This window comes from Pongo pygmaeus, chromosome 5 (genome assembly GCF_028885625.2).
Source record: "Pongo pygmaeus isolate AG05252 chromosome 5, NHGRI_mPonPyg2-v2.0_pri, whole genome shotgun sequence".
Taxonomy (NCBI): domain Eukaryota; kingdom Metazoa; phylum Chordata; class Mammalia; order Primates; family Hominidae; genus Pongo; species Pongo pygmaeus.
In genome coordinates this window covers 32,182,233-32,203,383 of record NC_072378.2, presented here as the reverse complement: position 1 = coordinate 32,203,383, position 21,151 = coordinate 32,182,233, and the positions used below count along the sequence as shown (strand labels likewise).

Below are 21,151 nucleotides of genomic sequence, written 5' to 3'. Positions count from 1 at the left end.
TGGCTACTCAAGAGGCTGAGGCAGGAGAACCTCTTGAACCCAGGAGGCGGAGGTTGCAGTGAGCCAAGACTGAGCCACTGCACTCCAGCCTGGGCAACAAGAGCGAAACTCCGTCTCAAAAAGAAATAGGTCCAATTTCCACACTTAATCTTTGGTGGGAGCGTGTTGGGAGTGTACAGCAGTTAAGGTAGTTCGCGAGATTATAAAGCGTTTTCTTATCAGAGCATGCCAGGTCGTTCACTGTGGTCCGTAGTGCCCCCAGGAAATAGCCCTGAGCCCTCGTTCCAGGCTCCAACTCCCCAGCCCGCTGGGCACAAAGTTGAAAAGAAGGAACTAGAGTGTGTCGGGGACCACAGGCGGGGGTGGGGCTGTGACGTGTGGGAGGGCGGGGCGGGCAGCAGGTGAGACGCCAGGTCTCCAGGGCTCCAATCACTCCGGAGACTGAGCTATGGGGGGAAAGCAGCGGGACGAGGATGACGAGGCCTACGGTGAGACTGGGGCGGGCGAGGCCCGGGACCCTGTGGCGGGAGGGGATGACAGGTACTTTGGGAATGGTGTCTGGGGCTGGCTCCAGGGAGAGAAACTAAGGAGAGTGCTGTGTTCCCGAGGGGAGGGCCCGGGAACCGGGAGCTATGGAGGGAGGCAGTCAGGGTCCTGGGAGGAGGATGGGGCCTGGGGGCTGGGGCTGTTGCTGGGGAGCCCATGGGGAGTGAAGCTGGGTGCCTCTAAAGAGTTGGGGCTGAGGTCCTTGGGAGGAGGGGAGGATTTTAGGCCTGGACTCTGGGTCCCTAAGGGCAGGGCCCTAGGAAACAAAGCCGAGATGGAAGGTGGCAGGTTGGGGCCCTGAGCAGAATGGGGCTGGAGGCTGGGAGTGTCCTGTGCTGCAGAGCCTGCAGCGGGTGAGGCCAGGGTCCCTGTAAGGAGGAGGAGGTTCAGCCTGGAGTCTGGGTCTCTGAGGGGGAAAGCTGCTTGTAGCCTGCCGGCTCCCTTGAGGAGTGAGGGGACCTTGAATGGGCTGGCCTCTGCCTGCCAGGGTCTCTGGGAGAAGTGGCAGAGGGAGTGGGTTCTGCTGGGGGTCCCTGTGAGGAGTTGGGGCTGAGGGTCTTTGTGGAAAGGGGGCTGGGGTCCTGCCTAGGGGTCTCTGTGAGGAGCTAGGAGCAGGAGCTGGTCTTGGGGTACTTTGAGGAATAGGGACAGGGCCCCTGGGGTTCCTGTGAAGGGTGAGGCCTGAGGGGAGAAACAGCAGGGAGCCTGTTTCCAGAATCTGCGAGGAAAAGGGGCTGGGGTTCTGAGGAGAGAGGGAGCTGGGGACTGGCCTCCAGATCCCCATGAGCAGTGAAGGCTGGGGACTCACCTGCGGAGGCCCCCCTGGGCTTCTGGTCTGAAGGGGAAGGAACCCCTATGAGGGACCTTCTCGAGGAGAGGCTTGAGTCCCTTAGGGCCGTAGGGGAGCGGGCAGTGAGGACTCCCGAGTAGACTTCCTGGAGCGGCTTCAGGTCAATCATTGTCCATGAGCCATGGAGGGACAGAGTCCAGGGCACCTGGGGAAAGTGGACCCCACCCGCCCCTTCCCAGACTCCTGCCCAGCCCTCGGCCCTCCCTCCTCGTGCCCACAAGGAACCCTGACTGCCCGGCCCTCCTCCTCCCTGTGTGTGTACTCAGGGAGGACCAGGAACTCAACGTGCCTGCAATCTCTATGGCCGGGCTCAGGTGTCACTCTGACTGCTGGCCCAGAGCCCGGAGCACACTGTGGCCAGGGGACTGAGGTCCCACCAGAGTGAGGATGTACAGGGCCGCTTCCCTCCCCAGGACCTGCTGGGGTTAACACCTTTGTCTCCAGTTTCTTTCCACATAGCCTTGAGCCAGAGGGTAAGGTAGGGCCTGGGGCAGACGGGGGAAGAGGCTATGACCTCCCTGAGGGGCTGTGGGTCTGTGTGGTCCCTGGGGAGGGATTAGGGAGGAGACAGGGATGAGAATGAGGGAGTGAGAGCCATTGGGAGTCCCACATCCCAGCTAAAGGGAGACTCAGGACAACTGTGCCAGGGTAAGGCAGGAGACCAAGGCCATTTCCCAGACTAACTGCCTTGAGATGTGAGCCGGAAACTATAAAAGCCTTCCTTCCCCTCCCCATGGCAGCCTGGGTGGAGCTCCCAGGGAGCTGCTGAGCTGCTGACCAGGCCTGGATCCTACCTTTCCTGCTCCCCAGTTTTCCCCTCCTGCCAGTCCTTCTCTAGCCCATCTCCCTCCAAACACCTGAGGCCTGGGTAGGATCCTGGGGCTAGGAGGACTCAGCAGGACAAGATATGCAGAGAGAGACTCATCCTCCAACCTCTTCTCATGTCCCTCAGGGAAGCCAGTCAAATACGACCCCTCCTTTCGAGGCCCCATCAAGAACAGGTGAGCTCTGGGCACTGCTCCGGGGGCTGGCGAGGGTGGTGGGTGCAGTGTGGAATCCAGTATTTGCTTTGTATTTGCTAAAATATTAGTAAGAAACTTGTGAAAAAGAGAAACTCCTGCCCCAGATGGGTGGTGCCCTGGGGGGATTGTTGTGTCTGGAGCAGGCATCGAGGGCTTCCCAGTTCTGAGGGGATGTTCTGTTTCTTGACTTAAGTGCCAGCTTCACAAGCGGGAGAACTCACCCAGCTGAGCCCTTGCGAGTTGTGTGCTTTTCTGTCTTTTACTTCAGAAGAAAGTTTACCCACCCAGAAAAAGGTTTTCTTTCTTTTTGTGTTTTGGAGATGGGGGTTCACCGCAGGCTCAAACTCCTGTGCTCAAGTGATCCTCCTGCCCTAGCCTTCCAAGTAGCTGGGACTACAGGCATGCACCATCACACCAGGCTAATTTCTTTGAGATGGGAATCTCACTATGTTGCCCAGGCTGGTCTCAAACTCCTGGCCTCAAGGGATTCCCCTGCCTCAGCCTCCCAAGTAGCTAGTATTACAGTCGTGAGCCACTGTGCCTGGCTAGGTTTTCTAAATAAAATATTTAAAAAAAATTAGCCAGGCAGTGGTGGCACGCACCTGTAATCCCAGCTACTCGGGAGGCTAAGGCAGGAGAATTGCTTGAACCCAGGAGGCAGAGGCTTCAGTGAGCCAAGATTGCACCACTGCACTCCAGTCTGTATGACAGAGTGAGACCCTGTCCCAAAATAAAAAAAAAAAAAGCAATAAAAAAATAAAAATAAAGCCTACTGATGCCCACGCTGCAGCATCCCCCAACTCTCTAACCCTTGACCCCTCCAGACCATGAGCCCTACCTCCCCAAGTCTCCTTAGCTCAGCCTCCCGTTTCTCTCTCAGAAGCTGCACAGATGTCATCTGCTGCGTCCTCTTCCTGCTCTTCATTCTAGGTTACATCGTGGTGGGGATTGTGGGTGAGTTTCCAGCTGCTCAGAGCCGGGGCAGTGGGTGAGGGACAGTAACCCAGGGAGGGACCATACCCATAACTGCCCCACTAAGTCCCTGCCCTCCAATGACTCATCTGTGCCTCTGTCTGCAGCCTGGTTGTATGGAGACCCGCGGCAAGTCCTCTACCCCAGGAACTCTACCGGGGCCTACTGTGGCATGGGGGAGAACAAGTGAGTACAAAGGCAAGAAGAGGAGTGCAGGAGCGAGGCAAGGTGGGGTGGGCAGGAGACACCCCCCCAACTCAGCCTCTAGACCTGTCCGTGCTCTTCCACAGCCTTTCCCTGCTGTCCCCACCCCACCTCAGCCTCCCTGAATCTGACCACTCCAGGCCACGTTGAGAACCGTTGCTGGACAGTTCACTTCTTGAGTCCCCCCAGAAATGGGAGGCAGTGGAGAGTCATGTTAAGTGTATGAGTTTTACAGTTCAGAGATTGGTGTTTGGATCCCCAACTGGACCAAGTTTTGGTTGTGTGGCCTTGGACAACTTACTCAAGCTCTCTGAGCTTTGATTTCCTTATCTGAAATTCAAAGGGAATTCCAGAAGCAATGCCAACAGTCCTCACATGCAGATGTCCAATAAATAATAAAACCTCAAATATTTATATAGCATTTACTATGTTCCAGGCAGGCAGTAAACTTTACACACACAAGCGCATTGAAATCTCATGAGGTAGGCACTATTCTTTTATATGGAGTAGAACCAAGGCTGAGAACAAGTGACTTGCTCAAGATAATAAAGATGACACGAAGTTGTGGAGCTCCAAGTTCATGCTCTGAGCCGTTTGTCAGCTGCTGCAATGGTGACTTAATCTGAGAGATCTTCTAGGCGTCTCCCTACCTCCCCAGCTGAGCTAGGGCCAGGAGCTGGGAGGTGACTGGTATGGGCCACGCTGGGCTGGGCCCACTGTATTCTTGAGAAGCCACCCTAGTGGACCCTCCCCTCCCCCAACACCTGACCAGGCCCTGATGCACATGGTCCCTCCCCTCCCACAGAGATAAGCCGTATCTCCTGTACTTCAACATCTTCAGCTGCATCCTGTCCACCAACATCATCTCAGTGGCTGAGAACGGCCTACAGTGCCCCACGCCCCAGGTCAGAGCCTGGGACCTGCCTCTGCCCCAGATCTCACCCAGGGTCTCAGGTTCCAGCCCCTTAGCGTTCTCTCTGCACCCAGGTGTGTGTGTCCTCCTGCCCGGTTGACCCATGGACTGTGGGAAAAAACCAGTTCTTGCAGACTGTTGGGGAAGTCTTCTATACAAAAAACAGGAACTTTTGTCTGCCAGGGGTACCCTGGAATATGGTGAATATTGCCCCTAACCTCATCACTGTCACCCAGAAGGGCCAGGGTGGGCACGAGTGGGAGGGGGAGTTGGGTAGATGATCACCAGGTTGGCTCTCCTGGGGAGTGTGGGACAGGCTGAGCCCCATGGTGGTGGTGAGGGGACCTGCTTCTTCACCCTGCTCTGTGTCTGTGTGTCGGTGTGTCTGTCCTTTCACTCCTGCCACAGACGGTGATCACAAGCCTGCAACAGGAACTCTGCCCCAGTTTCCTCCTCCCCTCTGCTCCAGGTGAGAAGCACAGATTCCTTCCTCAGACATCATCTAGTCCAATGTTTTCATTGCTTGAATGAAGAAACCAGGCCCAGAGAGAGTGAAGTCACATAGCTTGTTGGTGGCAAAACTGGAATTAGCATCAGGTCTTCATTTTTCTCTTTGTTATGTGGCCTTGCAGTCAGACCATCAGTGTTTTGGGGACCTACTATGTGCCAGGTGCTGGGGACAGAGGCAGGGATAACAACTGCTCCCTGCTTCAGCTACATTCTAGGTGAAGAGATCAGAGTTGTTCACAAAGAGACTGTATGAAAATCTCATGAAAACATACATGGGTGAATCTACACACACATTTTTTTTTTTTTTTTTTTTTAGACAGAGTCTTCCTCTGTTGCCCAGGCTGGAGTGCAGTGGCGTGATCTCGGCTCACTGCAACCCCCGCCTCCTGGGTTCAAGCAATTCTCTGCTTCAGCCTCCCGAGTAGCTGGGATTACAGCACATGGTGCCCGCCACCACGCCCGGCTAATTTTTATTTTTATTTTATTTATTAAATTTATTTATTAAATTTGTATTTTTAGTAGAGATGGGGTTTCACTATCTTGGCCAAGCTGGTCTTGAACTCCTGACCTCGTGATCCACCCACCTCGGCCTCCCAAAGTGCTGGGATTACAGGCGTGAGCCACCATGCCCAGCCTGCACACATATTATTTTTATATATGCACAGGGAAAAAGCTAGAAGGATATTTGTTCAAATGTTATAAGTGAACGTGGCTAGGTGGTAGGATCACAGTTGAACTTTTTTTCTTTTACAGTATGCTCTTCCTTCCAATAGCAAACATCTTTTTTTTTTTTTTTTTAAGAGATGAAGTCTTGCTATGTTGCCCAGGCTGGTCTTGAACTCCTGGATTGAAGCAATCTTCCCACCTCAGCCTCTCAAAGTGCTGGAATTACAGACATGAGCCCCGACACCCAGTTGCAAATGTCATTTTTAATATAAAACAATTTTTAGGCCAGGCATGGTGGCTCATGCTTGTAATCCTAGCACTTTGGGAGGCTGAGGCAGGCAGATCACCTGAGATCAGGAGCTCGAGACCAGCCTGGCCAACATGGCAAAACCCTATCTCTACTAAAAATACAAAAATTAGCTGGGCGTGGTGGTATGCACCTATTATCCCAGCTACTCAGGAGGCTGAGGCAGGAGAATTGCTTGAACCCAGGTGGCAGAGGTTGCAGTGAGCCAAGATCGCGCCACTGTACTCTAGCCTTGGTGACAGAGCGAGACTCCGTCTCAAACAAAAATTTTAGGCCGGGAGCAGTGGCTCACACCTGTAATCCCAGCACTTTGGGAGGCCGAGGCGGGCGGATCACAGGTCAGGAGTTCAAGACTAGTCTGGCCAACATGGTGAAACCCCGTCTCTACTAAAAATACAAAAATTAGCCAGGTGTGGTGGTGGGCACCTGAAATCCCAGCTACTTGGGAGGCTGAGGTAGGAGAATCGCTTGAACCCAGAGGCGGAGTTTACGGTGAGCCGAGATGGTGCTACTGCACTCCAGCCTGGGCAACAGTGAGACTCCATCTCAAAAAAAAAAAAAAAAAATTAGACAATTTTAACATAAGATGAGATATCCAGTTATCAATTTAAGTACAATAAGGAGTATCTCAAGTGAATACTTCAAAGTCAAATAGATCTGAATATAAATTCTAGCACTTTCCAGCCCTATGGTCTTGACCCAACTACGCAACCTCTCTGAACCTTGTTTCCTCATCTTTAGAATGTAAATGACAGTGAGGTGCAGTGGCTCACGCCTGTCGTCCCAACTGCTCAGGACGCTAAGGCAGGAGGATCACTTGAGTCCTGGAGTTTGAGGTTACAGAGAGCTATGATTGTGCCACTGCACTCCAGCCTGGGCAATAGAGTGAGAAACCCTGCCTCTAAAAAATAAATAAGCTAGGTGAGGTGACTCACACCTGTAATCCCAACATTTTGGGGGGCTGAGGTGGGAGGATTGCTTGAGCCCAGGAGTTTGAGGCCAGCCTGGGCAACATAGCAAAACCCCATCTGTACAAAAAATTTAAAAATTAGCCAAGTGTGGTGGTGCGCATCTATAGTCCCAGTTGCTTGGGAGGCTAAGTGGGGAGGATCGCTTGAGCCCAGGAGTTCAATGTTGCAGTAAGCTATGATCATGCAGCTGCACTCTAGCCTGGGTGACAGAGCAAGACCTTGACTCAAAAATAAGAAAATAAATAAATAAATAGATAGATAAATAAATGACAAAGCAAGGCTGCCTGGCAAAGTTGTTGCAAGGATGGCAGTAAGTGGCTCTGTAGGCACATAACAGTTGCCAAAGGAGGTAGAAATAAGGTCAGAAGGCTTCCTGGAGGAGGCGAGATGGAGCTGGATTTTAACAGGGAGTCATGGATGGGATTTCTGGTGGAAAGAGAGCCCTGAGAGAGAGGCACAGTAAGAGCAAAGGTATAGAGTAGAAGAGAACATGGGCTGGATTTGGACAGCAAAGCCTGAAAGCCTGGCCAGGGAGTGTGGACGCTGTCTCTGGGGCAGAGCCTCTGGAGATGTCTGGGTCACAAAGGGACCCACAGCCCTGGAGTGATGAAGTCCAAGCTGTGCCACGGTCTCCCTGGCACTCCACTCGGGTGGAGGGCGGATGGAAGGGCGACAGGGTGTTCTAAGAGTTGAGGTCAGCAGAGAGGAGGGTCCAAACCAAGGCACGGCAAGGAGGGGAGGCAGGGGATGGACTGGGCTCCACAGGGCAGAAGCCCGTTTGTGAAATCAAAAGCAGCCCACTGAGGGACGCAAAGCCCATCACCCTTCCCTCCCCTAAGGGCACTGTGGACTGGGAGGGGGCCAGAGACCCTCCAGGCAGAGCTCCTGGCCCCCAACCCAGCAGCCCGGCTCTCCCTTCCAGCTCTGGGGCGCTGCTTTCCATGGACCAACGTTACTCCACCGGCGCTCCCAGGGATCACCAATGACACCACCATACAGCAAGGGATCAGGTAGGCACCTCCCTCCCCCACATCCTGGCCACACCCCTTCTACCCACAGCCCCATCTGACTCTGTCTCCCCAACAGCGGTCTTATTGACAGCCTCAATGCCCGAGACATCAGTGTTAAGATCTTTGAAGATTTTGCCCAGTCCTGGTATTGGATTCTTGTGTGAGTCACCAGATTCCCCTCCTCTCGTGTCCTTGCCTTCTTCCTCCCTGATCCTCTATCCCCTCGCCCAATGTCTGAAACACAGGCTTTGGACAGAGGAGGAGGAGCCAGAGCTCCGAATGGATTCCAACACCAACAGGATTTATAAGGGAAAGAGGCCTAATCTGGGGACATTGGGTGGTGTGTGGAAAGGCAGGGGGGGCCTCTGTAAGGGGAAAGATTTGAGGGGCTAGGACTGAACCTCACTGTCCTCACCCTGCCTACAGTGCCCTGGGGGTGGCTCTGGTCTTGAGCCTACTGTTTATCTTGCTTCTGCGCCTGGTGGCCGGGCCCCTGGTGCTGGTGCTGATCCTGGGAGTGCTGGGCGTGCTGGCATATGGCATCTACTACTGCTGGGAGGAGTACCGAGTGCTGCGGGACAAGGGCGCCTCCATCTCCCAGCTGGGTTTCACCACCAACCTCAGTGCCTACCAGAGCGTGCAGGAGACCTGGCTGGCTGCCCGTGAGTGTCCTGCCCACCCCCAAGCCACCAGCTGCCCAAGGACTGCCCTGGGCCATGCCTGGCCCCAGCTCTGGCCCTGACCTAGGTCTGTCTGCCCTGTCCTCTGCAGTGATCGTGTTGGTGGTGCTTGAAGCCATCCTGCTGCTGGTGCTCATCTTCCTGCGGCAGCGGATTCGTATTGCCATCGCCCTCCTGAAGGAGGCCAGCAAGTTAGGGCCTGCCTGGGAGGGAGATGGGGTTGAGGACAGCGTGGACCCAGGGGTGCTAGGGGACCTAGGGGGTGCTAGAGAGGTGGCAGGGAGCCTCAGAGGAGAAGGGAGGAATAGCACAGTGGTGAACACTGCTGTGGCTTTGCCTCTCTGAGCCTCTGCTTCCCCATCTGTAAAATGGGGGTAACAATAATTCCTGCCTTCTAGGGTTGTCTTGAGGATTAAATGAGTGCTTGGAATATGACATAGGCCTTCTAGAGGGGTTGGTGGGAGTGGTGGTGGCTGAGTGGAATGGCAGGAATCCAGGCCAGGAGGGGCAGCAGCTTGCTCCCGATCAGGAACTGCCACACACACCTGCCAAGGGATCACGCTTGGGGGTGATCTTCCCTTACTCCACCCGAAGCTGCCCCAGGTGGCTTCTCTGTGACTCTAGTTTCCTCTAAGGGTCCTGTGAGCCTGATTTATTCAGCTCTGTTTATCCAGTGAGCACCTACAGCATGCCTAGCCCTGCACCAGGCCCTGAGGACACAGATATGAAAGACAATGTCACTGCCCCTGTTGGTCCCACCCTGGGGGAGTGGAGCAGGCCCCAGCAAGGGCAGAGGGGTCAGCCCCCCCCCCTTTTTTTTTTTTTTTTTTGAGACGGAGTCTCGCTCTGACGCCCAGGCTGGAGTGCAGTGGCACCATCTCGGCTCACTGCAAGCTCCGCCTCCCGGGTTCACGCCATTCTCCTGCCTCAGCCTCCTGAGTAGCTGGGACTGCAGGCGCCTGCCACCAAGCCCAGCTAATTTTTTGTATTTTTAGTAGAGACACGGTTTCACCGTGTTAGCCAGGATGGTCTCGATCTCCTGACCTTGTGATCCGCCCGCCTTGGCCTCCCAAAGTGCTGGGATTACAGGCGTGAGCCACCGTGCCTGGCCGGGGTCAGCCCCTTGAGAAGATGGACAGCTGGGGCAGTGCCGGTGAACAGCTCTTGTCTCCCTGCAGGGCTGTGGGACAGATGATGTCTACCATGTTCTACCCACTGGTCACCTTTGTCCTCCTCCTCATCTGCATTGCCTACTGGGCCATGACTGCTCTGTATCCTCTGCCCACGCAGCCAGCCACTCTTGGAGTCCTGGGGGGTGGTGGAAAACAAAGCAATACTTGCCCTGTACAGTGCCTTGGTGTCACTGGAAGAGGTGCCCCTTTCTCTGGGCAGACACAGCAGCACTGTGCCTGAACAGAGTTGAAAGGGTGCACACGGGCTGAATTTCAGCCCTCTCTGTGCAGCAAACGATCTGCACAAGCACCTAGGAACAGGTCCCTAAGGAGTGAGTGGCCTGTGGAGACCTCGTGTGATCATGCTTTCCTTGACTCCCCTCTGGGTACCTGGCTACATCGGGGCAACCCCAGTATGTGCTCTGGGCATCCAACATCAGCTCCCCTGGCTGTGAGAAAGTGCCAATAAATACATCATGCAACCCCACGGTAAGAGGAAGCAGGGCACATGGAGGCGGGACTAATAGTGCTGAGGGGCTGTAGGGGCCACATTCCTCATTGTGCAGAGAAGACTGAGGCCACAGAGGGCAAGAAACTCGTGCAAGGTCACACACCCAACCCCCAGCAGAGCTAGAAGAAACCAGTTCCCAGAACACCTGGTACTCCTGTTGAGCCGTCCATTATGTGGGGAGGGAAACTGAGGCTGGGAGAGACAGCCCTGGATACCAGGACTTACTCCACCCCTCCCCAGGACATTCCTCTGACTTGAGGACCATCAACCACTTCACCCTCTGAGTCTCAGCCTACTCCTGTTTGTTTGCTTGTTTGTTTTGAGACAGGGTCTCGCTCTGTTGCCCAGGCTGGAGTGCAGCAGTGCAATCTCAGCTCACTGCAACCTCCATCCCCCAGGCTCAAGCAATCTTCCCACCTCAGCCTCCTGAGCAGCTGGGACTACTAGCGTACGACACCACGCCAGGCTAATTTTAAGCTTTTTGTAGAGGCAAGGTCTTGCTGTGTTACCTGGGCTGGTCTTGAACTCCTGGGGTTGCCCTGACGTAGTCAGGTACCCAAGCAATCCTCTGGCTTAACCTCCCAAAGTACTGGGATTATAGGAGTGAGCCGCCACACGCAGCTCCGCTCCTCTGTAAAATAGGGATAATTATAATACCCATCCCTGGGGTGGCTGAGAAGATGAAATGACTTTGGGTACATAAAGTGCTTAGTACAATGCCTGGCACCTGATAAGAGCTCAGTAACAGGTTGGATTGTATTGTATTGTTAAGTCTTCCTCCCTTGGAACACAGAGCCCTAGGTAGTAGCCAGGTGGGACTCCCTGCGGGGGACCTGGGAGAGAAGCTGCTTCCAAAACTCCCCTGTGAGGTTTCCCGGGAGTGGCGCTGGGCTGCTGGGAATTTACTCTTCTCAAACCTGTCATGTCTTCACCTCGTCTGAGCTGGGAACATGAGCTGTGCTGCACACATTAGCCCCACCCCTATTAAAAAGGGGAGGTTTGGTGGGCACAGTGGCTCATGCCTGTAATCCCAACACTTAGGAGGCTGAAGCGGGCGGATCACCTGAGGTCAGGAGTTTGAGACCAGCCTGGCCAACATGGCAAAACCCTGTCTCCACTAAAAGTACAAAAATTAGCCAGGCATGGTAGCAGGTGCCTGTAATCCCAGCTACTCAGGAGGCTGAGGCAGGAGAATTGCTTGAACTCGGGAGGCAGAGGTTGCAGTGAGCTGAGATTGTGCCATTGCACTGCAGCCTGGGCGGCGAGACTCCGTCTCAAAAAAAAAAAAAAAAAAAAAGGGAGGTTTATTTACATGTACAGAGGACCCACTATGTGCCAGGCACTGGGTATACAAAGCCCAAAATGATGTGGTTCTTTTTCTTTTTTAATGAAAAAAAAGGCTGTTACCCAGGCTGGAGTGCAGTGATGCGATCATGGCTCACTGCAGCCTTGATCTCCCAGGCTCAAGTGATCTTCTCACCTCAGTCTCCCAAGTAGCTGGGACTACAAACGAGTGCCACCATGCCCAGCTAATTTTTTTTTTAAGAGATGGGGTTTCACTATGTTGCCCAGGCTGGTCTCAAACAACTGGGCTCAAGCAATTTGCCTGCTTCAGCCTCCAAAAGTGTTGAGATTATAGGCGTGAGCAACTGCGCTGGGTATGACGTGAGTGTTGTTTTCAACTTGCTTGTGATCTAGCAGTAAAGACTGACAGAAGGCCGGGCGCAGTGGCTCACACCTGTAATCCCAGCACTTTGGGAGGCCGAGGCAGGTGGATCATGAGGTCCAGAGTTCGAGACCAACCTGGCCAATATGGTGTCAGAGTGAGACTCTATCTCAAAAAAAAAAAAAAAGATTTTTTGATTAGCCAGGCATGGTGGCACACACCTGCAGTCCCAGCTACTTGGGAGGTTGAGGCAGGAGGATTGCTTGAATGCGGGAGGCAGAGGTTGCAGTGAGCTGAGATTGAGCCACTGCACTCCAGCCTGGGCAACAGAGCGAGACCCTGTGTCAAAAAAAAATTTTTTTTGGGTTATATTTGCTAGAAAGGGTTGTTTTTTAATTTGTGACTTTTTACTTTTTATTATGGGAATTTTTAAACATATGCAAAAGTAGAGATGATAGCACAGCGAGTTCCCTGTACCCAGATTCCACAACCCTCAACTTTCTGCTATTCTTATTTCATCTATATCCTCACCTATAATTTTTTTTTTTTTTTTAGATGGAGTTTTGCTCTTGTCTCCCAGGCTGGAGTGCAGTGGTGCGGCCCACTGCAACCTCTGCCTCCTGGGTTCAAGCAATTCTCCTGCCTCAGCCTCCTGAATAGCTGGGATTATAGGCATCTGCCACCACACCCGGTTAATTTTTTGTATTTTCAGTAAAGATGGGGTTTCACCATGTTGGCCAAGCTAGTCTTGAACTCCTGACTTCAGGTGATCCGCCCGCCTCGGCCTCCCAAAGTGCTGAGATTACAGGCTTGAGCCACCACACCCGCCTCGTAAATTTCTTTTTCTGGAGACTTTTAAGGCAAATTCTGGACATCATGCCATTTCACCTGTACATACATCGAGATGGATCTCAACAGATAGGAACTGTTTAAAAGCATAGCCACTATATCATTATCACATCTCACAAAATTAACAATAATTCCTTAATATCATCAAATACCCAGCCTGTTCTATTTGCTGGAAAGGGTTTTGGAAGACGTTGCAGAGGCTGCTCTGGAATGGGAATGCTGAGTGAGTGCCTTCCCCTCTGATTGAGACTGAGGGAGCTGATTATGCTTATGCTATAGGCAGACCAAACTGAGTTTGAGCCTGGAGATGGAACTCTCCGACAGAACTTGACTCCCGCAGTTCAGAGAAGCTGCTACTTCCCACCTGTCAACTCTGGGAGGGGCAGGAGCTACTGGGAATGGGACGCCAAGGCTCCATACTGAGGTCCCCAAAGCCTAAGCCTACTCTATCCCCGTCTACCCTCCCAGGCCCAGCTTGTGAACTCCTCGTGCCCAGGGCTGATGTGCGTCTTCCAGGGCTACTCATCCAAAGGCCTAGTCCAACGTTCTCTCTTCAACCTGCAAATCTATGGGGTCCTGGGGCTCTTCTGGACCCTTAACTGGGTACTGGCCCTGGGCCAGTGCGTCCTCGCTGGAGCCTTTGCCTCCTTCTACTGGGCCTTCCACAAGCCCCAGGACATCCCTACCTTCCCCTTAATCTCTGCCTTCATCCGCACACTCCGGTAAGGATGGGGCAGGGGCCTGGTCATTGTAAGCACGGGGGCCCCAGGGGTCCTGGAGCTGTCTCTGACTGCATAACACCCTCTGCAGTTACCACACTGGGTCATTGGCATTTGGAGCCCTCATCCTGACCCTTGTGCAGATAGCCCGGGTCATCTTGGAGTATATTGACCACAAGCTCAGAGGTGAGTCTGGAGTCGGAGTAGGAGTCAGGAGCTGGGGAAGGCCATTAGGGAGGGGCAGTGACCAAACATGAGCTTTCCTTGCTCCCAGGAGTGCAGAACCCTGTAGCCCGCTGCATCATGTGCTGTTTCAAGTGCTGCCTCTGGTGTCTGGAAAAATTTATCAAGTTCCTAAACCGCAATGCATACATCATGGTGAGCTACACTGCAAGCAACCCTTTGTTCTGGTGCCCTTTGGTCTAGACACCCCCATCCTGGTCCAGGCAGCTCACCTTGGTAACTCTGACCTTTCCGCCTCCCTCAGATCGCCATCTACGGGAAGAATTTCTGTGTCTCAGCCAAAAATGCCTTCATGCTACTCATGCGAAACATTGTCAGGTTAGGCTGTTCCCCACCCTCTTGGTGGCTCCCTCCTCTGATCTCCCACCCAAGGCTGGCTTCGTGGGCGTGCTGTGCTCAGCCGGGCCCCAGACTTGGTTTAGTGCTCTGCTCTTGCTGTCTTGGAATGTGAACAATTTTCATTTTGCACTAGTCCCCACAAATTACGAAGCCAGTTTCACTCTCAGCATCGCCAGGCCTCTCACCCTCAACCTCCCCTAACTTCTGGCACAGGGTGGTCGTCCTGGATAAAGTCACAGACCTACTGCTGTTCTTTGGGAAGCTGCTGGTGGTCGGAGGCGTGGGTAAGGGACCAGAAGCTGTGGGGACAGAGAGTAGGGGTGCTGGGCAGCTGAAGAGGTGGCCTCAGAGGAGCAGCACTAACCCCCAGAATTATTCCACAGGGGTCCTGTCCTTCTTTTTTTTCTCCGGTCGCATCCCGGGGCTGGATAAAGACTTTAAGAGCCCCCACCTCAACTATTACTGGCTGCCCATCATGGTGAGTGACTCCCCTCCCTGCCGCTCCACCCCCAACTCCCCAGAGGAACCCAATAACCCCAACGGGTCATGTCTTCCAGACTTCCATCCTGGGGGCCTATGTCATCGCCAGCGGCTTCTTCAGCGTTTTCGGCATGTGTGTGGACACGCTCTTCCTCTGCTTCCGTGAGTGACACCCCCAGCCACCTGTCCCCAGCCTTAAAGTACTGAGCCGTTCAAGCATTTTTTTTTTGGAGAGTTGGTGCTTCTAAAAACAATGCCTTTGTGAGCTAAACAAACCAGAGGGAGCTTCTTGTGACATCCTGAGGCCAGGAGTTTAGGGAAGAAGGGAGAGAGTGAGCCCCCAGGCCGGTAGGCTCTCCAAAGAAGGAGCATTCTGATGGAGAGGTCTCTGCTATCTTCCCTAGGAAATCTCGGGTAGAAGTTAGCCATTAGAGGCCGGGCGCGGTGGCTCACGCCTGTCATGCCAGCACTTTGGGGGGCCGAGGTGGGCAGATCACCCTGAGGTCAGGAGTTCGAGACCAGCCTGGCCAACATGGTGAAACCCCTCTCTACTAAAAATACAAAAAATTAGCTGGGCGTGGTGGCGGGCGCCTGTAATCCCAGCCACTTGGGAGGCTGAAGCAGGAGAATCGCTTGAACTCAGGAGGCGGAGGTTGCAGCGAGCCGAGATTGCGCCACTGCACTCCAGCCTGGGCGACAGCGAGACTCCGTCTCAAAACAAAGAAAAAAGATTAAAAAAAAAAAAAAAAAAGCCATTAGAGAGACTTCCCAGTAGGTGGCTGTAGCGGCAGGAGATTTTCTTACTCTACAGCATGCGTCCATTCAGGGTTTGCCAGGCTCCTCCTAAGCGACTGACATACATTTTTCCCGCTAATTCTTATCATCGCTCTATACAATATAATATTCCCGACCCCACTTCACATGAGGAAACTGAGATTAAATAACCTGCCCGCGGGTAAGGGTGGTGGTGCAGCTTGGATTCCAAATTCGGCAGGCAGCTTGCCTCCCAGTCCCGGATTTCCTGGCCCCAGGGTCCGCTCTAACCGGTCTCTGTTGCGGCTCAGTGGAAGACCTGGAGCGGAACGACGGCTCCCTGGACCGGCCCTACTACATGTCCAAGAGCCTTCTAAAGATTCTAGGCAAGAAGAACGAGGCGCCCCCGGACAACAAGAAGAGGAAGAAGTGAGAGCTCGGCCCTGATCCAGGACTTCACCCCACCCCCACCGTCCAGCCGTCCAACCTCACTTCGCCTTACAAGTCTCCATTTTGTAGTAAAAAAAAGGTTTTAGGCCAGGCGCGGTGGCTCACGCCTGTAATCCAACACTTTGGGAGGCCGAGGCGGGCGGATCACCTGAGTCAGGAGTTCGAGACCAGCCTGGCCAACATGGTGAAACCCCCGTCTCTATTAAAAATACAAAAATTAGCCGAGCGTGGTGGCATGCACCTGTCATCCCAGCTACTCGAGAGGCTGAGGCAGGAGAATCGCTTGAACCCGGGAGGCAGAGGTTGCAGTGAGCCGAGATCGCGCCACTGCACTCCAACCTGGGTGACAGACTCCGTCTCCAAAACAAAATAAACAAACAAAAAAGATTTTATTAAAGATATTTTGTTTTCTCAGTAAATCTGTGCCTCATTCTCTCCACGACGACAGGCGGCCTTTTTTTTTCCGCGCCCGGCTCTTTAAAATCGGCCCCGCCCCTGTGACGCGTCCTGGTGCCGCGGCCAATCAAAAAGCCCAATACGGATGGTGCCGGTCCCTTCTTCACCCCAGCCAGTCCGCTTCCCGTTCGGGTCACGCGCTCCGGGCCTCCAAGAGGGCCAATCGGAAGGGCAAGCTTCGAGACGCTGCGTGATCACGTGAGAGGAGATGAGCTGCTTGAAGACCAATTAGAGTCCTGGAAGCTCGGCGGGGCCTCCAGACCAGGGCGGGCTTAAGGGTGACATCTGCGCTTTAAAGAGTCCAGGTCAGCTGACTCCCGACTCTGTGGAGTCTAACTGCCAGGGTCGCGGCAACTGCGGGGAGAGATGACTGGGGAGCAACCCAGCACGGCGCTCCCGGGCAGACGCTGGGGGCCGCGGATTCTGGGCTTCTGGGGAGGCTGTAGGGTTCGGGTGTTTGCCGCGATCTTCCTGCTGCTGTCTCTGGCAGCCTCCTGGTCTAAGGCTGAGAACGACTTCGGTCTGGTGAGTCACCCGTTGCATAGCCCCATCCCCGACTCGCGCAGGTGATCGACACCTAGTGTCCCCCGGAACGCGGGCGGCTGAGCCGACTTTCCGCGACAGGACCCTTTTCTTTCTCCCAGACCCCGTTTCCTCCGACCGCTCCCAGCCCCTTTCCCTCTCCGGGTCCCGGTCTTCCTCCTCATTCGAGCCCCTTTCCCTCTCCGGGTCCCGGTCTTCCTCCTCATTCGAGCCCCTTCCTCTTTTGGGGTCCCCTTCCCTCCTTGAAGGCTCCTTCCCCTTTCGTAGACCCTCCCCTGCTCCGAGCCGCCAGCTTCGCTCCAAACTATCCTTCGTGTTCCTCTTTCTTGTTCTGGGACCCCATCCCCTACTCGGGATCCCCATTACATCCTCCCTCTCCCATCGGAACGTGAGTTCCTAAAACCCCCAAGACAAGTTTGTCTTTGTTGACCCTTCCTCCTTCCATGACAGGTGCAGCCGCTGGTGACCATGGAGCAACTGCTGTGGGTGAGCGGGAGACAGATCGGCTCAGTGGACACCTTCCGCATCCCGCTCATCACAGCCACTCCGCGGGGCACTCTTCTCGCCTTTGCTGAGGCGAGGAAAATGTCCTCATCCGATGAGGGGGCCAAGTTCATCGCCCTGCGGAGGTCCATGGACCAGGGTATAAAGATGCTTGGGTGAAAAAGCCGGTGCTAGGTTGGATGGGTGGGCAGCCCAATGAGCCCAAGGGCCCTGAGGATAGGGGAACTTAGAGGGTTGGTTGCCGAAGTCCCTGAGGGGTAGGGGGAACCTGAGAAGGGCAAGTGTCTAGGACAGTGATCTGGAAATTGGGATCACCAAGGAGTTGGACATTCACTTAGCAAACATTTATTGGGTACTATATACCTATACCAGGCACTATTTCAGGTTTCATGAATATAGCCACGAACAAAACAGACCAAAAATCTCTGCCCTCACAGGATTTAAATTGTACTGGAAGGAGACAGACAAGCATAATAAACAAGTAAACTTTTTTGTCTGTTGCAAGGTGATAAATGCAATGGAGAAAAGTAAAACAGGACAAGAGGTATACATAGTGCAAGTGTTGGATTGCACCCTGGGACCATGGGAAGGCCTGGGGTCCCTAGCAGGAGGTGGGAAATTAACGGGAAGTCGTAGAAAGGGTACCTGCACAGTGCTCACTCTGGGTTTCTTCCTCCAATTTTTTTCAGGCAGCACATGGTCTCCTACAGCATTCATTGTCAATGACGGGGATGTCCCCGATGGGCTGAACCTTGGGGCGGTAGTGAGCGATGTTGAGACAGGAGTGGTATTTCTTTTCTACTCCCTTTGTGCTCACAAGGCCGGCTGCCAGGTGGCCTCTACCATGTTGGTATGGAGCAAGGATGATGGTGTTTCCTGGAGCACACCCCGGAATCTCTCCCTGGATATTGGCACTGAAGTGTTTGCCCCTGGGCCGGGCTCTGGTATTCAGGTCTCTGTCCTAGGAGATAGGTGGAGGGGGCTGCCTTGTGGAGAGTCTGAGGGATACCCCCAAATGGACTCCTTTCCAAGGGGAAGATTCTCTGAAGTCAGATTTTCTGGCTTGGGTGGGATTCCTTGAAAGACAGGGCATCCTGGTAGGAACACATTATCAGAAGAGGGAACTTTGCCATTGGCTTCCCATTTAGCATTGTCAACAGGACTGTGTTAGTTCATGAAATACCCTCATGCAAAGTAGAAAAAGGCACTTCCTCTTTGGACAGACACAACCCTGTGCCAGGGTGCACAGCTTGGCGAGTGAGCACAGGTTGGGTTTAAGCTCTAATGCACCCTGTGGCTGGGCCCCTGGTGCACATGTCCAGCTGTACACCCTGGGAGAGCTTAATTCAAACAGGGTGTGTGTTTATGAGATCTGACTGGAACCGTCAGTGAGCAAGGGCTGAACTGAAGGGGACCATACATGTGATTGCATTTGGCAAGTGGTGGGTTCTCTGTCCCTGCCTCTGAGCCCCTACAGTCTCCTTCTGTGACACCCAGTTCCCTTTCCCACAGAAACAGCGGGAGCCACGGAAGGGCCGCCTCATCGTGTGTGGCCATGGGACGCTGGAGCGGGACGGAGTCTTCTGTCTCCTCAGCGATGATCATGGTGCCTCCTGGCGCTACGGAAGTGGGGTCAGCGGCATCCCGTACGGTCAGCCCAAGCACGAAAATGATTTCAATCCTGATGAATGCCAGGTCAGGAGTCCATGAGATGTTCCCTACCCATTTGACCCTCCCTGCCCTCCAGAACATCATTTCACACATAGACCCAGGCTCTGACTGCTCAGCTCAGTGCCACACACCCTGGCTCCCCTCAGGGACAGGGCATTTTCCCTGTTCCCTCCCTGAGCTCCTGCCCTCTCCCCTCAGCCGTATGAGCTCCCAGATGGCTCAGTCGTCATCAATGCCCGAAACCAGAACAACTACCACTGCCACTGCCGAATTGTCCTCCGCAGCTATGATGCCTGTGATACACTAAGGCCCCGTGATGTGACCTTCGACCCTGAGCTCGTGGACCCTGTGGTAGCTGCAGGAGCTGTAGTCACCAGCTCTGGCATTGTCTTTTTCTCCAACCCAGCACATCCAGAGTTCCGTGAGTGCCTCATGGGTGGGGTCAGCAGGGAGAGCCCTGTGTCTAGACAAGGCCTGGGCAGAGACCCTCTCTCCCTGACTCTCCTGCTCTCCCCAGGAGTGAACCTGACCCTGCGATGGAGCTTCAGCAATGGTACCTCATGGCGGAAAGAGACAGTCCAGCTATGGCCAGGCCCCAGTGGCTATTCATCCCTGGCAACCCTGGAGGGCAGCATGGATGGAGAAGAGCAGGCCCCCCAGCTCTACGTCCTGTATGAGAAAGGCCGGAACCACTACACAGAGAGCATCTCCATGGCCAAAATCAGTGTCTATGGGACGCTCTGAGCTGTGCCACTGCCACAGGGGTATTAGGCCCAGGACTCTGCCTCCAGGAACACGGGTCTGTAGAGGGTCTGCTGGAGACGCCTGAAAGACAGTTCCATCTTCCTTTAGACTCCAGCCTTGGCAAAATCACCTTTCCTTTACCAGGGAAATCACTTCCTTTAGGACTGAAAGCCAGGCGTCCTCTCCCACAGAAAAGTCCTGCCCTCATCCGAGAATACTGTCTTCCCATATGGGTAAGTGTGGCCCCACCACCCTCTCTGCCCTCCCGGGACATTGATTGGTCCTGTCTTGGGCAGGGCTAGTGAGCTGTAGAATTGAATCAATGTGAACTCAGGGAACTGGGGAAGGCTGAGCCTCCTCTTTGGTGTTGGGTAAGATAACCGACAGGGCTGGTGAAAGTCCCCAGATGACAGGATATTTGGTTTCAGAGTAAGGACTAGGTGCACCACCACGACTGACTATTTATCAATCAAAATGTTTGTAACTTAAAATTTTTAATGAAGGATAATGAATATTTGTAGAGTCTCTATGGTTCTGTCAATACACATCTTCATGTCTGTTTTCCTCATGTATCCCTGTGAGCCTGGGTGAGTTCTGGGGAGAAACCTGATGTGCATATTGCCTGTGAAAATCTGACTTTGGCAAATCAAATCCTCTTTTCCTTTTGACATTCCCTCTTTTTTTGTTGTTGCTCTTTTTGAGACAGGGCTCACTCTGTCACCCAGGCTGGAGTGCAGTTGCACAATCATGGCTCACTAAAACCTCAATCTCCTGGGCTCAAGTGATTCTCACATCTCAGCCTCCAGAGTAGTTGGGACTACAGGTCGGTGACACCATGCCTGGTTAATTTTTTTTATTTTTATTTTCAGTAGAGACAAGGTTGCACTATGTTGCCCAGGCTGGTATGGAACTCCTGTGCTTAAGCAATCCTCATCCCTCAGCTTCCCAAAGTGCTGAGGTTACAGCTATGAGCCACCACACCCAGCCTACATTCCTTCTTATCACCGAGAAACAGGTTGATCTTCACAGGTGTAATGAGTATGAAGGGAGCGCCATAAGATTTTTTATTTATTTATTTTTTAATTTAATTTAATTTTTTTTTTTGAGATAGAGTCTTGCTCTGTCACCCAGGCTAGAGTGCAGTGGTGCGATCTCGGCTCACTGCAACCTCTGCCTCCCAGGTTCAAGCAATTCTCCTGCCTCAGCTTCCCGAGTAGCTGGGATTACAGGTGCCCGCCACCACGCCCGGCTAATTTTTGTATTTTTAGTGGAGACGGGGTTTCACCATGTTGGCCAGGCTGGTCTCAAACTCCTGGCCTCAGGTGATCCACCCGCCTCGGCCTCTCAAAGCATTGGGATTACAAGCATGAGCCATGGTGCCGGCGGGCTGATTTTTTAAA

General features: G+C 53.6%; 2 protein-coding genes across 3 annotated transcripts; both read left to right on the top strand.

Annotated features, from left to right (window-relative positions):
• The first annotated feature begins 429 nt into the window (after positions 1 to 429).
• On the top strand, positions 430 to 16,258 carry SLC44A4 (solute carrier family 44 member 4). The gene is made up of 21 exons (XM_063666050.1): positions 430 to 488; positions 2,349 to 2,397; positions 3,299 to 3,372; positions 3,498 to 3,576; positions 4,400 to 4,499; positions 4,582 to 4,707; positions 4,916 to 4,976; positions 7,884 to 7,971; positions 8,048 to 8,131; positions 8,398 to 8,633; positions 8,743 to 8,842; positions 9,830 to 9,925; positions 10,213 to 10,312; positions 13,318 to 13,571; positions 13,660 to 13,754; positions 13,843 to 13,946; positions 14,056 to 14,129; positions 14,364 to 14,434; positions 14,534 to 14,628; positions 14,708 to 14,792; positions 15,695 to 16,258. Exons 1-21 carry the CDS (start codon positions 449 to 451, stop codon positions 15,814 to 15,816), a joined length of 2,133 nt encoding a protein of 710 aa, XP_063522120.1. The 5' UTR covers positions 430 to 448; the 3' UTR covers positions 15,817 to 16,258.
• Positions 16,259 to 16,514: 256 nt separating this feature from the next.
• On the top strand, positions 16,515 to 20,268 carry NEU1 (neuraminidase 1). Of its 2 annotated transcripts, XM_054492314.2 has the most exons (6): positions 16,515 to 16,814; positions 17,283 to 17,475; positions 18,026 to 18,288; positions 18,849 to 19,031; positions 19,206 to 19,428; positions 19,525 to 20,268. In XM_054492314.2, exons 1-6 carry the CDS (start codon positions 16,656 to 16,658, stop codon positions 19,749 to 19,751), a joined length of 1,248 nt encoding a protein of 415 aa, XP_054348289.1. In that variant the 5' UTR covers positions 16,515 to 16,655; the 3' UTR covers positions 19,752 to 20,268. The 2 variants fall into 2 exon arrangements, with proteins under 2 accessions (XP_054348289.1, XP_063522119.1); XM_063666049.1 differs by having other exon boundaries at positions 16,570 to 16,814; positions 19,206 to 20,268.
• The last annotated feature ends 883 nt before the right edge of the window (positions 20,269 to 21,151 follow it).

What these genes read in the sequence shown, in the direction of transcription:
- SLC44A4 (XM_063666050.1), top strand. Translation starts at nt 449, where the DNA reads ATGGGGGGAAAGCAGCGGGACGAGGATGACGAGGCCTACG. An exon ending in ACCATACAGCAAGGGATCAG is followed by an intron (nt 7,972 to 8,047) that starts GTAGGCACCTCC and finishes TCTCCCCAACAG; the next exon opens with CGGTCTTATTGACAGCCTCA. An exon ending in ATACATCATGCAACCCCACG is followed by an intron (nt 10,313 to 13,317) that starts GTAAGAGGAAGC and finishes CTACCCTCCCAG; the next exon opens with GCCCAGCTTGTGAACTCCTC.
- NEU1 (XM_063666049.1), top strand. Translation starts at nt 16,656, where the DNA reads ATGACTGGGGAGCAACCCAGCACGGCGCTCCCGGGCAGACGCTGGGGG. An exon ending in GCGGAGGTCCATGGACCAGG is followed by an intron (nt 17,476 to 18,025) that starts GTATAAAGATGC and finishes AATTTTTTTCAG; the next exon opens with GCAGCACATGGTCTCCTACA. An exon ending in TCAATCCTGATGAATGCCAG is followed by an intron (nt 19,032 to 19,205) that starts GTCAGGAGTCCA and finishes CTCTCCCCTCAG; the next exon opens with CCGTATGAGCTCCCAGATGG.